The 19248-nt window shown below is 36.8% G+C and overlaps 2 protein-coding genes across 11 annotated transcripts in view; one reads left to right on the top strand and one right to left on the bottom strand.

The window, feature by feature from the left end:
* The window catches only part of THADA (THADA armadillo repeat containing), a 210189-nt gene that overhangs the window by 20101 nt on the left and 170840 nt on the right, over nucleotides 1–19248 (top strand). The gene's annotated exons all lie outside the window — the stretch shown is intronic.
* The window catches only part of PLEKHH2 (pleckstrin homology, MyTH4 and FERM domain containing H2), a 48887-nt gene that overhangs the window by 15348 nt on the left and 14291 nt on the right, over nucleotides 1–19248 (bottom strand). The window contains exons 2-17 of the mRNA XM_031552380.1: nucleotides 18292–18354; nucleotides 17291–17440; nucleotides 16781–16864; nucleotides 15287–15368; nucleotides 14619–14801; nucleotides 12117–13105; nucleotides 11090–11165; nucleotides 10418–10512; nucleotides 9655–9799; nucleotides 7340–7476; nucleotides 6100–6210; nucleotides 5748–5834; nucleotides 5066–5224; nucleotides 4323–4403; nucleotides 1218–1397; nucleotides 318–426 (exon numbers count right to left, since the gene is read on the bottom strand). Of these exons, the coding sequence (XP_031408240.1) occupies nucleotides 318–426; nucleotides 1218–1397; nucleotides 4323–4403; nucleotides 5066–5224; nucleotides 5748–5834; nucleotides 6100–6210; nucleotides 7340–7476; nucleotides 9655–9799; nucleotides 10418–10512; nucleotides 11090–11165; nucleotides 12117–13105; nucleotides 14619–14801; nucleotides 15287–15368; nucleotides 16781–16864; nucleotides 17291–17440; nucleotides 18292–18354 (2731 nt within the window). The remainder of the gene's footprint in view (nucleotides 1–317; nucleotides 427–1217; nucleotides 1398–4322; nucleotides 4404–5065; nucleotides 5225–5747; nucleotides 5835–6099; nucleotides 6211–7339; nucleotides 7477–9654; nucleotides 9800–10417; nucleotides 10513–11089; nucleotides 11166–12116; nucleotides 13106–14618; nucleotides 14802–15286; nucleotides 15369–16780; nucleotides 16865–17290; nucleotides 17441–18291; nucleotides 18355–19248) is intronic.

The raw sequence follows: 19248 nt of genomic DNA, 5'->3' as shown, positions 1-19248 counted from the left end.
TCCTGTTTCACAGAGCGGGTGGTTCTGTTGGCATAGGAAAGAAAGTTAGCACAAAAGTAAGCCGAGCAAAAAAATTAACTGACCTGCTTTGTGTAGACCAAAGAAATCCGGTACTATAAATAAGTGTTCATTAAAAGTTCCTAGAAGTATGCCTAAAACTATTATTTGTATGGTTTTCATTTAAAAAGTAAAACAAGCAAACAAACAAACAAAAAAAAACCAACAAAACATTCTTAGTATAATTATTTCTAAATGCTTTATATTTTCTCATTGTTAAATATTACAAGATGAGTGTGTTGAAACAAAAATAAACTTACTGGTATCACCGTCCACATTTAATAATTTGCAAATAAGTTGTTCAAACTCAGACCCAACATTTACACTGGTACTTCCAGCTGCAACTGTCAGATGATAAAGCCACGTGTCCTAAAGTAGAAAAACATGCAGCAACTCACTCATTTGTTCCACCAGATTTTTAAGAGCGTTAAAATAAATGCACATAAAGTTTCATAGGAATTAAGTCAGAAATTGAATCCACTTTAAAGCTTTGTTGGTAGGAGCTTTTTTATGAAGATTTTGCTCTCAGCTTCAAACATTGCCATGCTCTCCTTTTGAAGTCCCAAGGAGTTGGCCTTCCTTTACCAGTTGCACTCATGGCCACTCTATGTTGCAAGTATGAAGTATAGAAAATTGGACAGAGCTGTGTTCTGAATCCTTTTACCCTCAGAGATCATGCTTGTTCTTTCTTTCCTCATTAGAAAGATAAAAATTTCAAGTGCCTTCTTATCACTGCCAGATCTTTCTAATGCAGGGAGTTAGGTCAAAGAACAGAGATCTATAAGACTACTGAAGAACGATGCAGCAGTAATAGTGTTTTTTAACTGTATCTCTCACTTCTCTAACGGCAGTCTGTTAGTCCAAACAGTGAAAATGGGTAACCCAGTATCCCAGAACTTCTCAGGAAGATTTGCTAAAGTGTGTTTACAGGTTAGTGCAATGTGAGCAAAATTCTCCATTTACAGCATATTTGGTATTCTGCACCCATCACTTTAAGAAGGCAAGCCTGTGCATTTTGGTTATTTCAAAAGGGACAGCACTTTAAAGGCAAACTTGTGTACTGTGGATCCCTTTCCCCCTCCTCCTTAGGAATTGTTCATATCACAGCATCACAGTCTTAGGCAAGTTACTGAAATGTAATAGAAAAGTTATTTCATTACCTTCTCATGTTTGGATCCTATAAGAAGGTAAGTGGGTCCTTGATCTTTAGGATGGATAACAACAGTGTAATGTGTTGATAACAAACTACGACCACTAGCTTCATAATCTTCATCAGAGTCACAGGATCTATCAACTTCTTCAACCTTAGCCTCAAAAAGCTTGATTTGACCGAGAGGAAACTAAAAGTCAATATTAGAAGTGGTTAGAAAGTAAATGTTTGCTTCAGTACATATTCCACAAGCAGAAAAAAACCAACCCAAACATGACTACAATTAGTGTTTGTTTATTTCTTTTTCACTTCTGTCAAGTATGCCTGATAAATAAGCTGGTGCAGACAACAGAAACTGGATTATGTGTGCCAAAGTCTGAAATTGAGAAGTTTTTAAATTCCTTTCCAGGTCTGCCTCTGTATCTAGTTAAAGTAATAAATGTCTGTTAGGGCAAGAGAAGGAGGTTTTCAGAGTTTCCAGACCTGCTTCCAAATAAAAATTCCTTGGGTAAAGCCTAGAGCCTTAATTATAGCTTTGTCATTTCAAAGGACAGCAGCATAGTGTTGGAGTACCTGTTTTATTCATACTACAAATTCAAAAGGTAAATATTTTGTGTGACAGACTTTCCTAGTTTGTTTCACTCTTCAGTCTGATAGACCAAAGTTAGTTGTATATATAGTTATATAAAAAGTCGTTCAAAAGGAAATTTTCCTACAAGTAATTATTTCGTACTTAGCAGCAGCAGGAAGCCATGACAAACACAAAAGCATCTTCACAAGCAGGTGACAGGACTGGCAGAGGCTGACAGTCCTTACTAAGCAAAGGTTCCTCCCTTTCTGTTGCACCACTGCTCTTTCTGTAGCTGTTCAGACATCGTGAAGTTCAGAAGAATCTGGTATTTAATGTTATAGAGAAGGAGCCTTGATTATTGTTTCTGTATTGTTTAGTAACGGTTTGTGATTTGTTGCAAAGGAGGAGACATTTCCCTTTGGTAAAATAATGGCTGGGCATCTTATCTGTGACACGTTTCAGCATAAGCCTGAAGTGGTTGTAAATTATCAATAGCAGTGCAGAGCAGATGAGGTTGACTCAGCTTGTTAACAATATGCTTAGAAAATGCAAATGTAATCTTGGAGAGTAGCTGGTGAGCTTGATTCAATCTCAAGTAGGTTTCATGAATAGTGATTTGATAGAGTAAGCAGTTAATATAGTTACTTTGAAGAGAACATCACCTACTCATGGATCGTTAATCCAGTACTCTCACTAGTAGTGACTGAAGACGCATGCTGTGATCTTTGTTTTCTTTGGTGCTTCATATGCATGCAACTTGATGAACAAGGTAGAATGGTGAGATGCCATTTCACATGCAAATGGTCAAGAATGGTTTATTCACTAGCTTTAAGTAAAATGCAGTTGGCTGATTTTTAAATTTGAATTCCATTTGAAAAGGAGGCCATTTAAAACGGTTCCATTACCATATTAAACACTGCAGATTGTGTAATTTTTTTTCCTGCACACTCACATTCAGCTACAATAAATATGTTTCTAATTAGCAAATTGCTCAACATTAGAAATGAAGTAGCTCTGGGAAACTTTTCATACATAATATTTTAAAAAACATTCCGCTTACAAAAGCTAAATTCTTGTTCTATTACAAGCTAGTGAATTAGTTTCAATTTTGCTTTCAAAGAGGCAGCAAAACAAATGTGAGGCACATACTAACGTGAAGCCAGCAAACTTTTTAGCTTTTACTTTTCAAGAGTTTGCTAAAGAATCAAAATCCTAAAAGTACCAATGTGCAAATTCATTTTAGCAGAGATTTCTTCAAAAAAGAAAAATATTAAAAAAAAGTCTCTGTAAGATGAGCTACAGATCAATACTCTAGTGATTCGATTCCCTAGCCCTGTATTACACTTTTACATGGTAATTAAAAAAAAATATTCTGATGGATGTTTACTGCTATCTTATTTATACAGAATAAGCTTTAGTAGAATGTTTAGAAATGAATGAAAAAAGAAAGGATAAAAAAGGATAGCTAGTTCTATGAGAGACTACTAATTACTGGGTAAGCATGAATATTTGGACAGATTAGAAGTAACAAATTTGATTTTCTGTATTTTTTTAATTCTGTTAGAAATTTTGACAGCCCAGTGGAACATTGACCTTTTGTCAAGTGCCAGCAGTCTTTCTGATAGATCTAGGTAGTAAGGGTACGAGTAAAATATTCATAACCTCACGGACATTAAGAAGGATTCTTGTAGACTTTTCCAAAATCTTGTTCCTGATCCACTTCCATAAAGCTTTCTTTCTTAATGATGTAATACAATGCCCTGAGAGTAAAAGGACAAGTGAGAACTATGACTGGGAAGTCTCTTTTTTCCTGACTCAGCAGGTAATTATGACAGCAAATCTTAGGGATTGACAACATTGAGAAGTATGAGTAGAGAACTCAATGTCAGAAAGTCAGATACCATTGTGAGGTTAATCTAAAGCTGATTGGATCCCATTTCTTTCTTCTGTAAACAGTATTTTTAATTGGCTTCAGAAATTAATCTTCCTTTTCTCTACCTCCTGTGTTCCTGTCCATCCAGTCCGTTATGGATCATGAGCTCCTTTTCTGATGGCAATTTGGAAAGAATCCCCCCCACCTCAGACGTGCATCAGCACAGCTGCAAACTCTGCATTCTGCTAGGCTTTTCTGCCTTTCTTGCAGCGAAGCACAGTATTGGAAAGAACAACATTTAGAAGTCAATGGAAAGATAAAAGAAACGATTGTAAACATATTTAAGAAGTCAACTTCCAGAAGTAAAGGACAGCCTCAAGGCTAGCAAACAGGGAGACCAGAAATGTCAGCCAGACAGTGTCCCACTTTGGCTAAAGATAAGAAAATACAGGATGTATATCAGGTCCCATAGCAGAAGCAGACCAGTGGATGTGCCCATAATACAGTCTGTTAGATGGAAACCTTTCCAGTTGAGAATCTGTAAAGTCTAAATGTCTGGTAATTAAGATAAAGTGGTAATATGCAACATAGGCAAATCTTATATTAATAAAACTTTAGTTTACCATTTTAGCTGAGGAGATCTTTGCTGAGGAAACAAGTAAGGGACCTACCTTATCTTCTTGATTACGGAAGTAATACAGAGTTTTTCCAACTAGGGTGCACCAAACTCTTTTGGAGTATCCATGTTTCACCTGAAATTACAGACCATTAAGTGCAAGCGGAATCAGAAAAAATATAGTCTACGTTTCACAGTCTCTGGACTTTGCTGATATTGGGAATGAATGACTTAGTTCAAATTACTTTCCACCTTACTAGACAAATAATTAAAAATGCGTAGCTCTGTTAAAGGTATAAGATTTAAAGCACTAGATGCTTGGTCCAAAGCCAGGTAAAGCCAGAGTGAGTTTTTCATTTCATCAGGCCTGCCGTAATGGAAGCTGAGGAAGTGAAAGAACCGAAAGAGAAATATTCCTTTTATGTAGTGTTCTTATTATCTTGAAATACCATTTCTCTATGAATAATACTGAATAATGAGCACTCTACTGAAATAAGTTAGGTCAATTAACTACTGCTACTTATGCATTTGTCAAAGTACCGTGTTAAACTACGATATAGAGGTATTGCAAATGGAATACTCAACAACTTTTAGTGAATTAAAAAGATGAAAAAGAACCCAAACTAAATCTCAAACTACCAGAAGTAGGTGGGTTGGTAGTCTTGGATTGCTCACTCTGGAAAGTACTAGAAAAGCAAAACATGTCTGTTTTGCTTGCATTTATTTTATCGTAGTGCCATTTTCATCTAGATATTCTTAATAAAATAAAGCACATTTGGAGAAGAAAAGTGGTCTTACCTTTGTAAGTAATCCTTTCATGGTTGGCTTGATTTCAGGCTGTATAAAAAGTGGACTAGCAGCCTGTATTTTAAGAACATTCTGTAGTACTTTGATCCATTCTTCTAAGATGTTTGGAGAATCTGCAGTCAGGTAGTATGTTCGTTTTTCTGTGGTAAGCTATGAAGTAGCAGAAGAGACTTGAGCTTTAAGAACGTTGTGTCATTGTGTTTCTCCCCACGGTCTGCGGGTTTTAACAAATGCTACCCAATGCAGCCTCACAACTTTGGGGCGTTAGTTCTCCAAAGTATTTTTCTTTAAAAAAAGGTTCAGTGGCCAGGCAGACCAGGCAGAGCCATGAATTCTGAGACTTCTGAAAGATTTTAGGACAGCAGAATTGAGAAAACTTAGTTCTCTAATTTCAGACAAACAACTCAACCCTAATGTCTGGTCCCAAGACTACTCTTTTTTAATACATCTTATAGGTAAGAATCCGACCTTTTTAGCAATACAGACAACACTACACTCAGGCATCTCTACCCTTCCTTCCTATAACTGAAATATTCTTTAGGTTTCAAGTGAAGAACACTAATTAATTCCGAGTCCACATGTGGACTTCCAGTGCAACAGAGATTGGGATGTTTTGGCAGTGCAGGAAATAAGGCCCCCCAAAAAAAGAAACAAAAAAGAGAAAAGCAGGCACCTGGATTGTTTGTTTCCCATCACCCCTTTCAATGTGGCTGGATGCATTTAGCTCAATTTGACCTTGAGGCTTTCGAATGACATCACTCTGTATGGAAGGGATGGAAAAAATATATTTTAAATCTGTCAATAAATAGCAACAATTAATTATAGAACTTGTTTAAGCATCTTTATAAATACTTTCTATTTAAACATTGAGGACCTTGTATGCCTCTTAAGGAACTGAGTCCTGAATTGCTCCTTACAACTGACACACTAGGAATGCATTTCTTTTCCTTCTAGCAGTCCTAGATTCTCAGTAAAAACAATCTAATATGAAACAGCAAATTAGTGACACTTATTTGTGTACTTACTGGAGATTTGTAGTATAGTAATTCGCCGCCTTTAAGCACAAACCACCGTCGTTTCCAAGTCTTCACTTTACCACTCATTTTTAACAGATAGCCAGATTTTTCCAAAGGTTCCTGATTATTTAGGAGTTGAATAAAAAGTAATTAAGTACACTAATATTTCTATATCCCCCAGAGGAACTGTATAAGTACACACGCAGACATTTTAATATCTTAAAAGCATGCTAAAAAAAAAAAAAGTTAAAGTATTTTATGAGATTTTTGTTCCAAGGACATTTTTATGAGCATTAATTAAGAACAATGCCGTGCATATGGGATAGCTAATTAATATCCCTACTTATAGTACATGAAGGAGAGTAAGTGATTTGCCCAGAACTACACAAGGGAATGAAGAACATAATGATTCCTGATTTAACTCTCATTATTTATATTAAACAATGAACAAATTAATATTATCTAAACACATTTTTTTCCCCCAAAACTTTTGGGACTGATCTACAGAGCAGATACAATGCAGTATAATTCAGAGCATAACACAGAGTATAATTCTCTGTGTACATCAGTAGAAGAAGAGTTCACAGTTTTGCTCAGTGAAGAAAGTTTGAAATTAATTATTTTCATCATCAGTCAGTCAATCCACTTGCATTCCAAGACACCAACTGCCATCACAGGTCATTAAAAAACTTGCAGATACCCTGTAATTGCTTGGTTTCTTTGATTTATCCTTCCATGCTGCTTTACTTAAATTTCTCTAGTTTGCCTGAAGTCATTTTCCCAGTATGAGGAGGCTATAGAAACAGATTACTGCACAAGGATTTCGACTAATGCCTCCAGCTACTTCAAATAATAATTTTAAGCAGATTTTATCATCTTGTATGCAACCTGATGCCAGACCTGGTTCCAAGAAAGAAACATAGAATTGCTTGGGCTGGGAGGGATCTTGAAGTTCCAACTGCCCTGCCATGGGCAGGACACCACCCTCTAGGTCAGATTGTAGTAAACATCTGAAGTGCTTTGAATTGTCTTCTGGAGTTGTTTATCTACTTCCATTTATGACATAGAGAGCTCAGAATAACTGTCCGCTTTGTTTAATGGTTTTACATGGTTAACACCTCTGATAAATTTTACTATTTGTACTCATAAAGCAGTCTGTGAATGGGCAAGACCGAATACAGGGATTTGGTAGCATTCTTTGAATGCAGTTTTACACAGGTAAATTTCTTTACACATCCTCAGTACTTACATTTTTTCCATTATCACTAGAGGAGGAAGAGGTTTTAGGAAGTTTCTGCTCTGGCTCTGAATAGTCTGTGTCTACTGAATATGCATCAGGAGGAATAGCGTAGTCACTGTCTGAGGTCACAGAAGACAGAGACACACCTGAGATAAAAGAGAGATGTTTCTCTGTATTATTTATTATGTGACAAATAAATGAGAACATAATATCCCTTCAGAAAGAATATCTGAGTAGGATCTGCAGGCAAACAAAATTAGCAGCATAAATCCAAACAAATGCAAGATCTTTAGTTAAATAAACCTATTTTTTCCTAGGATCTAGTTTTGCCATGCAAGTGCCTGGGCACTAAAAAGCTAAACTCAAGATCTGCTCTATGTTGAAGCTGTACATGGCTGTCTTTGTCTTGTAATTAGTTTGGGTTTCACATGGAAATTTTCTGAGAATCTGAATTTCACATTTCAGGATTTTATTTATTTATTTATTTATTTTAAGTTTATTAGCTTTCATTCTAGGGAAAAAAAAAATAAAAAATGCACCCTGTTATCAATTCTAGTGAATCAGCAACAAGAACTGAAATTACTCCAGAACACGTTCTTTTGTGAAGCTTTATCTTCCGACCAGTGTGCTACTCTGAAAGGTTACTCTGCAAGATTGAAATGTAGATGCTTTGTTCCCTTTGTTTCCAAACTTATTTTCTGATTTTATTTAAAAAGTGCCTTTCTCAATTATTGTTTTGGCATGTCACCTTGGCTTTCAGGTTGGTTGTCCTCTTCTCATGTAAGATCTCTAATAACAAATATGTAGCAAGATAATTATGCTCTTAGTCAAATTTGTGACTGCACAGTTTTTGTTTTGTTTTTTTTTGGTGTGTGAACTCAGTAGAGATACACACGTTTTGTGATTCAGAAAGCATTCCATGCTTGAAGCAGCACAAGGGCTAGTTCTGGAGAAGAAAGCATGAGCAAAGGGAATAGTTTCGTTTTACAGACAGAGATGAAAACTATGGGTGAAACCAGCTATGAACTTAGCTGATTTATCCCTCCTGTTGTGCAAACATGCGAGATGAGATTCATCTGCTGCTGCATTGGTTTTTGCTCACCAACACGGAACTGCTAGGATGCAGGAACTACGGGTTCTTTTCACACTAGTGTAGCAAAACTGTAACTACAAAACTGGAAGCAGGACTAACACAGATAGGCCCTTCTTTCTGTTGACCTTATGTAAAAAACAAGATTTGCAGGAGAAAATCTGTTGAAGGAGAAGACTCAGGCTGGGAAGGTTGCATAAACTTGCCCTGAGCAAGCTGGACAGGAGAGCTCTGAAGGGTGAGGAAGGCTGTTTCACATGCACAGAGCAGCAAGCAGACCTAGGAAATGAATCGGCCTCAAGGCCACATGTGGCTGACACTGAAACATTTCTAGTGGGCCAGCATATGTATCTACGTGCTCAAGTGTGATGTAAGCAGAGCTCTTAATTCCTGGGCTTTTAACATGTATAACAGGCACAAATGAATAATGCTGCTTTCCATTTCTCTGAGGAATATGTAATGGAGGATCTTAATATGGTCTCACTAGGATCTTAGATTGTTACCTCCCTTGCTTCACCCAGTGAAGAAATCCTTAGAGAGATAATACTGATACAGTTACCCAGTGAGGAAGCACTGTATCTTCCCATGTAGCAAAGCATGTTATTTTCATTTCAGAGATGGAAAACACACTCTCACCTACCCCTATGAAATTTGCTTTGCACACAAGGACACTGTTGGATTCAGGCGTTTTAACTAAATCCTTGAAACAGGACCTTAAAACAGTCACTAAAGAAAAGGAAAGAAGTCCTCCAGTGCATGAGATGACAGAAGCAAATACTCTGCTGGGGGAATTTCTACACTTGCTTTCTGATTACATTTTACTGTTATTTCATTTTATAAAAATGAGTATGTATTTTTTGCTGCTAGCAGTTACTGTTTTCTAGGTCTTTTGATCTACACACCATTAAAGGTCATAGGAAGTTGCTGACGTGACAAAATACAGATTGGAAGGGGCAGTTGTTTGAAATGTTAAGATGGCTTTTCCCTCATGACAAAGCTAGCTACTAGGTTAGTGCCTTAAGCAGCCATCTCTGATAATAGCAATAAACAGGAGCTACCCTGAACTGTCCTTTCTCCTGCCTGAATATATCTGAGCTTTGATAGTTAAGATGAAAGCCTTGATTTAAGATGTCCGTGCTGTTGAATGAAGAAATCAGTTTCTAAAAACATAATGCAAACTGCCCAGCTTTCCGAGCTGTCAAGGAGCTCCATGTTCTTATGTTGTTTTGCCTACCTCGTTTCATGGCCCGAGGGCTACCTGGTCCACTTCTGCATCGAGAATCAGACTCAGAAGTCCTTGAGCTGGACCGAGAACTTTCTTCTTCCTCTGATCCTGATGACTCATCTATAAATGGGCTGTTGCTTATTTGAGTTGCTTTCTGCAGAAATTAACACAGCATTTTTTGATATCTTGTGTAAAAGCTATCAGTAAATTTTTCATACTGCTGGCTTTGTGACATTCAATACTGCTCTTGCTTAAGCTGTGAGTTTTGGCACACAAGTATAAACACAGAACTGAATTCCTTCTGCCCTCAACCACTCCCACACTTTAAAACTCATGTAGGCTCAAAGCACGGGTCTTCCCAAATCACAAAAAGCTGCCAGAAAATAAACAATGCTGTGATTAGTTACTGCTGGCTATCTGCATACAAACAGCTTTGGCACTGATACAAAGACATTTCTATACACATATACACACACACACACACACACACATACACACACAACATGTGGCTCTGTTTAATAATTAACAAGCCTTTGGGAAAAGAAAAATCAGCAAGGAACTTTAGAAAAGCTGACCTGGGTTGGTAGAATTTTATAAGCAGCAATTCTTTATTTTTTTATTTTTCCCAGCTATTTGACATTTCTATTATTTATGGAGTTCTATAGTCAATAACCACGATCTTATGACATATTTGGCATGGTAGCATCAAATGTGAAAAGTTCTTGATAGTGTTTTAATGCCTAATGGTATTTTAAAACAACAATACAGTTACCCCTTTCAAAGTGGTGTAGACAGGAGTTGTCATGTTCTTATATATTAGAGATGTATATAATCCAGATATGGAGTATGAAGTTAGTGAAGCAGCACCTAAACAAGAAACATATCATATGAATGCACTTTCTAAGTTACCCCTCAATTTACCAAATTCTCACGTTATCTTTTGCATTGTACAGCTCTGCTATAAAAAGTGAACTAATTCCTCATTTGTTGTGGATGTAAAATTTACAGTTATTTAAAATTTAAGATGGTCTTAAGGAGCATCAATAAATCATAATCATCACTATTTAACATGATTTAAATTAAAAGTATAATCATTCAATCGTGGTACCTGGTATAGAACCTTCAAAATGAGAAGAAGGCAAAAAAACCTGGCATTAAGTAAGTACAAATTGTGGGCAGTGTTGGTGATAGGTGGGCGGTTAGCCTAGATGATCTTAGAGGTTATTTCCAGCCTTAATGTTTCTATGATTCAGCACAAAGTCAAGAGGCAAGCTAATATGAGTGGAAGACAGTGTAAAGATAATCAGTGATTTTCTAGGTTTTATACAACAGATAATCCTAATAAAAATATATTGAATAAACATGGAACATTTGGTCCTTTCTTATAAATAACTGTAAGAAGAAAGTTTTTGTTCATGAGACAACGAGCAATAAAACAACTTACTTTTGTTAAGGGATTCTGTGGTGAAAGCTTCAGACATCCTTAAACCAGATTTGGCTACAGCATAAATTCTGCTTTCCTAACATAAAAGCAGAATGGATTTGATGGTAGACAATTAAAACACAACAATTGCTTTTCTTTTGCTTAACCTCCCCATAGACTCCTAGACTTTGTATTAGTAGAAACGTGATAATATTGTATATGAGGTCATTGATGAAGTGGTGTCATCAGTAGCAGCTGAAAAATGCATCCTTGTTTTATATACTGTAGTCACTGTACACATAGTTTGATTTGTCCTTTTTTCACACAACGGTTGCCCCATACAGGTAACGTATTTAAAAAAATACTATTACTGAGGGCCAAAGTGCCAATAGCAAAAGTATTTTTTAATGGAAAATTGCATGTTAAGAACAGAGAAATGCCTTTATAGAGAGAACATTTCAACAATTTTGCGTTAAAAAGCTGTTTCTTCAACATGTTATTCACCTCTGAATCATTAAAATGAACTATGGAATAAGTGAGTCTAGATGGAGCTTATTTGGGATTTTGAATCAGAAATATTAATATCCATTTTAATTTTCTGATTGATAGTTTTGAATTTTTTCTTGGAAAAGTGATCAGTGGTTTCCATAATCTATAGTCGTTGTCAGTCAACTTACTGTCTAGATTGTTAGGGGTAAAATGGTTATAGTAACAGCATTGATAACAGCACTTATAGACTCTGTTGGTATTCAAATAAACAAACACATTCACAAGCATTATCTTGTTAGATGCACACTAAAATACATTTATAACTGAGCTGTGACAGGGAAAAAAAAGTCTTATCTATAAAAACACTGGCTGTGTTTTTCAAAGGCTGTGCTTCAAACCAAACTTGCTTCTGGGTTTGTTGTCTTAACTTTGGTTATGGTAAGGCTCTGTCTTGTCATCCAACAGCGAGCAGGAAAATTACAGTCAACAAAAATCATACAAGAGAAGTGTGAAATGAATTAGTTTCACTGGTAGGAAAAATGTCAAGCATTACACTTACCCAGGAAGGAAATCGATGTAATGGTGGAGTTGGAGGTTTGTTGCTAGCAACCTTTTTCGTCATATCGCAGGGTTCCTGGGCTTCAGCATCTTGTGCTTCAGTACAGTCATAGGTAAACACTCCTTCATCACAGCCAACCTCCATTTTCTCTAAAATAACTGTGTCTTCTCCATCCACCTGATCAATGTCTGTTTCCTGAGGTCTCCATGGCCGTATCATGCTGATAGCATTTCTATTTCTACCAAACATTCTATCAGAACTCAGCTGAGGCTGGCTTAAATATTTTTTTGCCAATGATGAATTCATACTAAATACATTAGGAGTTCGTAACTTTGGCGGTGGCAAATTTGAGGGAGAATCTGATGGTGTTGTGCCTTGGGAGCCTGCAGAAGTTGCCCGGGTTGGGTGCTTGTGTGCAAGAGCAGGGGTTAAAATTGGACTTGGGGTATTTGCCTCACTGGACGAGGACGAATAATCTAGTCTCTGAGACTGAAATTTCTTATTCAGTTCATCTGAAGAACTGTCTGGGTCTTTCTTCTTACTTGTGAAGTCAGAGTTGCACCTTCCACCTAGATTGTTCTGACCTTTTCTTTGGGACCCTTGCTGCCAGGAGTACAGCTTTTTGTGCTGAGTCCTCTGAATACCCAAACTCTCTTCTTCAAATAGAGAACTACTGTCATCAGAGGCTGTCAAATACATTTCACTCCCCACTCTACTATACCTCGCGTTCTCTTCGGATGTGTGGCTTGAGAGGGTGGATGCACACCTGGATTTCAGCCCTTTGTTATCTCCTCCGTCCTCATCTGAGCTCCAGTCACTCCCGGTAGTGCAGGAGTTTTTTGACATGTCACTGTCTACATCTTTGGATGAACGGCTCGTTCGCACATTCTTGTTCTGCTCTGATCCTGAGGAACTTTGTTGCAATGACTTCTGACCTTTATTGCTCTCATGTGCAGAACCAGCAGAAGTAGTTTCCAGGGTATCCTTCTCTAGAAGACAAATGCAAGAAGCAGAAGAAAATTACGTTAGAAAACTTGACTGCTAAAGGGCTTTGTCATTACGTCTGCAAATAGTAAATAGGTAATAATTTTAAATAACTAAGCACATTTAATTTTTTTCAGTTTTGCAAATAATAGATCTTAGGAAAAATATTATAATGCAACTGAATAATATCTACCAAGACATTACTCAGAGTTCTAGCCAAGCTAAAAGTGGCAATACATGTACAGATGAGCAGAGTGGAGCCAAATGTTAAAGTAGACCAGATATGTATGAAAATACATAATATTTTTTAAAAATAAACCAAAAAAGGCAAAACAAAGGTTTAAAAGGGCATAAACATTTAGCTGCTTTTCTAAAATCTAAAGAGAATTGGAGTACAAGATTGATAGAAAAGACTTTCAGTAATAAATCAAATATTCTGAGCATACCTGCAGTGTTTATATGCAGAATTTTCTCCTGCTAGCAATTACTGTATTCTCAGTGAAGAATGCTTAAGGGGCACAAGAGTTGCATATAAAAGAATGTTCAGAGAAAGACACCATGTTAGAGATAGCTTTGCTTGTGCTGTTCATTTTTACCTGATTTTGCACGAGACAGCTATAGCTCAAAGCATGTCAGTGAGGCCTGTGTGCCCTCCCTGAGTTAAAATAGGTGCTAAAGCCAGGACTTTTCGACAAAGATACCTAAAAAAGTTAATAATGCTAAATAGCTGTATGAAGTTAAAGTGGATTGAATATGAATATTATAATAGTCCAGATGAAATTAATGAAGTCACTAAAATTGATCTATTTCCATCTCATCAAGTCTAAGGTTTTACTCCTTATTCCTTCCTTTGAAAAAATCTTTCTTACTTCAATTTCATCATCTATAAAGATGAATACATACATATTCATGTTTACAATGAGCTTGGTATCATATAAGTAGACAAAATACTAACAGGATCTATTTCAGTTCCTGATTTTCCATAGAAATCAACTTGTAATTTTGGATCTCGTGACTAACTGTGAAGAAGATTGTGAGATCAGAAACAGTGCTGTGGGACCTCAATGACAGACCAGATTAGGAGTAATAGCCTCCTTCCATCTTCCCGGATAGCCTACCGGACTTCTCATTGATTAGGAAAAGCAGTAAGCTGCAATGGAATTGCTTATGCTTGTGATAACATAACAGCACATCATTTTGCTGGCGTTATAAGACTTCAGGGGCTGCTGGGGATATTGTACAAACTGATGAGGAAACTTTTTCCTTCGTTGGATAAGAAAGAACTCCTTATGCTGTGCAACAAACCTGGAGTACAACATTGGCCACTGAGTGCTGCTAAGCAAAGCCTTAGGATTTCTGAGACTCTAATGCTCAAAAAGATTTCTTCCTAATAGGAGAGAGTGGCACTGAAGTGGGAGACAGTACTGCTACATACTTGGTAAATGGCTGTACACACTTCTTGATTTTACTTTTCCAAGTGTGTTGGAATAAAATGACAGAATATGGGTGACTAAATACCTAGTGTGTTTTTGCTTTCAGTGTAGTCCAGTTCTTTTGATGAAGACTTGCTTATTTCTTCAAATTTAGGAGATGGCTGAGGACTTCTTGCTCTGTTTGAAAAGCATCCAAAAGTCAAACCGCTTAGTCGCTGACATTCTCCAGGTTTTTGTGTTGAAGTAACAGATTTCTTGCCTGTAGCTTCTGAACAACAGTAATTCAGAAATTCTTTGTTAATAGGTTTGGGATCACTGCAGTCAAATGTAATAATTACAAAAACATCATCAGAATTCTGATTCCCAGCTTAGTGTTTACTGGAAAAGCAGTTACAGATTGACATTCAGCAATTTCTCAACAGTGCTAAGATCGCCTACCCTATGAAGAAAGAAAAGCAAAGATCTGACAAAAGTCCTATCAAATCTTACTGTTTGCAAAGCCTCTTAAATAACACAAAAATATCCATTCACTCAGCAAATAACAGTTTGTGCTTTGCTTGCATGTCTTCTTAGGAAAAAATAAATTATTGCTTGCCTAACACTTGTATATACAGTGACTATGAAGTCAGATAATTAATAATAAAATCTTTGTGATTTTATGGAAGATTTTAATTATGTGGAGACACAAATTAATAAAGTATAGTAAGACATATGCTGTATATAGAGAAATTAAGAATAAGCTTGTACATTTACCTTGCAGTTTAGATTGTACTGTTTTCATCTCTTTGATTTGCTTTTGGTTGATCAAGCGAAGGTTCTGATTTTCCACCTCTAACTAAAAGCACACAAATTTAATCTCATCCATTGGTGAAACATTTTTTAAGTCATTACATCACTTAAGATTTGCACTGCATTTCTGCTTTTTTAAGGGGAAGCTATTTCAAATACTGATCTCCAATCTGCTGCTTCCTGTAATGCCAGTCTATGCATCTGTTTGTTTGTTTTTTGTTTTTTGTTTTTTCAGGACAATGAAATTCTCTGCAATGATGATTTGAATAACTGTGTTTACTCCGTTAAAAGCATTGCCAAAACCAAGAAAAACCTAGACTGGTTTAAAAAGCCCAAACAGTTAAGAAAAAATCTGCATTGTCATGTTTCATTAAAGCAGAGGACTAGAATTACATCTGATGCCATTTGGCAAATCCAAGAGAAAGCAGAAGAGTTAAAGGCAATTATGGTGCTGAAATCTCCTGCCATCCTGCAGCAAGGATTAGAAAAAAACATACCAAAATGTTTACATAGAGCAGAGTATCTACAGGAAGAAAAAGACCCTACCAAGCCACTGCCATAGCCACTACTAGGAAGGAAGAGATATTGGTTCAAGCCTCTGTTCTGAATTTGAATCTGGGTGTCCAATATCCCAGAGAAGGGAGCCATCAATTCCACCTTCCAGTGGGGTAACACCTTGCCACTGCTGTGAAATTACCTTGAGATTCTAAGTAAAGAGTTACAGTCATTTGTCCAAAATATTTTGAGATAATTTTAACTGAACTTAATTGTATTTATATTAGATGATTTTAAAAACTCCCCTCGCAGACTAATCATAAATGTTATTTCTAGTTTCCAACTTAAGAAATAATTTAATTACTTTTTAACTGGAGTGAACACAATTTCCAGTTACTACATAGAGTAAGGCTTTAATGATTATAGGCAGTTTAAAATTCTATAAATGCAAATGAAGAAAGCACAGCTACATACCAAAACCAGCAGCCTTAGGCAGGGTAGAGATGGTTATCTCACCACTACAGAGAACCAATGGAGACAGCTGGTCTCTTTTGGGAATAGAGCCAGCACCCCTGAAACTATGACTGAGTCCAGTGGGCACTGGAAAATAGAAAAATGAGTCCTTTCCTGCCCTGGCAGATTTGTTCAGCTTTTGGGGATTATTCACTCTTTAGGCATTTGTTGAAGCAAGCTAAATTTGACACCTAATCTCTTTCAAAAAGTGGAGATATGCAGACCTGCCAGAAAGCAGTTCTAAGGGTTCTGTCCTCAGTGAGGAGCCAGAGATCCTGGCTGTCCTGATTAAACATCAAAAGTTCAGTGACATGGATGCTTTCATCCTTTGTGCTGTTAAATTCATTTTCCAACTTTCGTGGAAGTAACTGTACCAACCAATGGCACTGGAAGCACGTTTTTGACTACGGTCAATTTTCTGCATAATAAATATTGTAGCAAGAGTTATACCTCATGGAGCTTGACTGTCACCCATTCTTTTATTTTAGCTGCTTTTTCTTCTATGATTTTTGCTTCTTGCAGTCTTATTTGCTTCTGGAAAAAAATGACACAAGCATGTTTTTCTCATCTGCCTTAGTAGTACCTTCAGAAACAAATCCTCAAGTTTCCTTCAAGAAATCTGATTACCTGGGTGATACATGGTTAGTTTTTAAAACAAAGAATAGGCCCATCAAGGATGCTGCTATTTCTCTGGAAAATAGAAAACTTTTCAAAGAAGGAGAAAAGGAATGACATCTTGGCTCTTTTAAAAATGACCTGTTCTCTCAAATGAAGCCAGAGCATAATTTGCAAGTGAACCAGTCTAATTCAAATCATATACTCGTAATGGATAACTCTTTAATCAAACAACAGGTATAATTCTGAGCTTTCCTGTCCTTTACTGATCTTCTTTTCTATTTTCCTTTTGCATAGTTAAGAGTGGAATTGATGCTTTTATTTTATAACACAGTTATTTCTAACCTGTTCTTCAAGTTGTTGCTCCAATTTCTGTATTACATCGTTTTTATCTTGAACCAGGGTCTCTAGATCTTGACATCTCTTATACAACCTGTTTTCTGATTCGCTCGTTTGAACATTAGCTGCTTTTAGTTTTTCTTCCATAACTTGCACCTATTTGGAAAGTCAAATGTAAAACTTAAGAAACAATATTCCAGATTACAGGTAATAATTTAATCAGGAAGTGGGTGGCTAAAGTTGCCCCTACACTTAGATTCAAGGTAATCCTGCAAGGTTCTGAACCGTATGTGAGAAGAAATATGACAGTTTGTCATGCTACCCTGTTAGAAATGCCAACGTGAGGATGCAATTTAGGTATAGGAAGCCATTCTTAGGCTTAGTAGGCAGCATCTATAAGACACTTGGCTTGTAGCCAGGAGTATTTTCTGACTCCAAATCAGTTCGTGAACATTTTTATTCTTACAGTTTTTAGTTTCTGTCTGCCCCACAGTAAGAATGATTTTTTAGGGAACACACAGATGTTCATAAAGTGTCAGCAGTAGCTATGCTATACCTGCCATTTGGAATCAAAAGTCAACTTCTGTTAAATATTTAGTCACAATCTCATCCTTTACTTGGCAGAACTTTCACAAGAATCACAAACAGCACAGAACAACCCTAGAGACTGTATTGCGTAGCCTCATTTTATTTTTTAAAGGTTTTCTAAAATAGGTCACTCTTCCTTTTATTTCCACTCACATATCAGTGACTCAATATGCATCAGTGAAGAAGTTCATTACATGCATATGTTCTGAATTTGCTCTGTTCTTTGACTTTACTGAAATGAACTGTACAGCGACCAAAGGAAAGTGAGGGCATCTCTAGGAAGATGAATCAATAGATGTAAAAGGAAGCTGTGTTCTCCCTTTTGAGCCCTACTCAAGACGAGTAACAATTTCCTGAATTTCCCCTGGTAACAGTTGCATGCACAGAGAGAGTGAAGGTATTTTTCAATTTAGATGTACCTGCTGAAAAGCCCTCTCTGCTTGGCGGTCAGCATCTATCACTTGTCTCTCAAGCTGCTGCATCTGTAGATACATAAAAGCATACAGTAAAATGATTGTGCATTCTGCCCACAGAAATCCCTTTCACAATAACCCTGCAACTCTTCCCATACGGTTTTATAAAGCACTAAGCTCCTTCAGTCCTTCCCAAACTAGCAGGAGGAAAAGGTACTCAGCACATTTTACAATTTGGCTGTTAATTCTTCTGAAGTTGTCAAATTTAGGTTTTTTGTGCTTCAAGGACTGTCCCAGACAAGAAGAGGGTATGCAGCAGAAAAGACACTGCGGACTGGGGGCTGCACAGAACAAGATGTGAAAAGCCAGAGTAGAAATGGGTAAAGACGGAGACTAGCACAGCATGAAGGAGCATAGGTCGCTTTTGAGAGGCAGGAGATCCTGATCTGTTACTTTATAATGATGCCCAATAAATCATTGTCTCAACCTTTGCCCTGGGCCTCTGAAACCCCCTGCATTTTACATGATTTATTTTGAAGGGTTTTCCAACAATGTGCAACATAGTAGGCAAGTAAGAAACTCCTTGTTAATACTTTGTTGAGAGCCCTCTAGTCTAATTTTGGTGAAAACAGAATTAACCTAGTATTGAAATCATTGTATGAAGTACCTATGGAATTGAAGGTATTGTTCTGTAATTTAAGGACTAGAGAATGGTTCTCAGGAAATACCTATCTATAATACCTAGCAGTTCATCTGAGAAGGATGAATCAAATACTTAACACTGAGATGCTCAGTATTCAGCTTCAAAATTGTTCTCAGGAAAGCATATGGTACAAATAATGGAAATGAAAACCATTTTTCTGTCTCCAGTTTACTGTTTGGGTTTGAAATAATCAGTTTCATTCTGTCCTGTTTGTACTTTATTTCTGGCATCTCCCTGTTTCTTTCTCTTTTTTTTTTTTC

Source organism: Meleagris gallopavo, chromosome 2 (assembly GCF_000146605.3).
Source record: "Meleagris gallopavo isolate NT-WF06-2002-E0010 breed Aviagen turkey brand Nicholas breeding stock chromosome 2, Turkey_5.1, whole genome shotgun sequence".
Taxonomy (NCBI): domain Eukaryota; kingdom Metazoa; phylum Chordata; class Aves; order Galliformes; family Phasianidae; genus Meleagris; species Meleagris gallopavo.
This window is presented reverse-complemented; position numbering and strand designations above follow the sequence as displayed.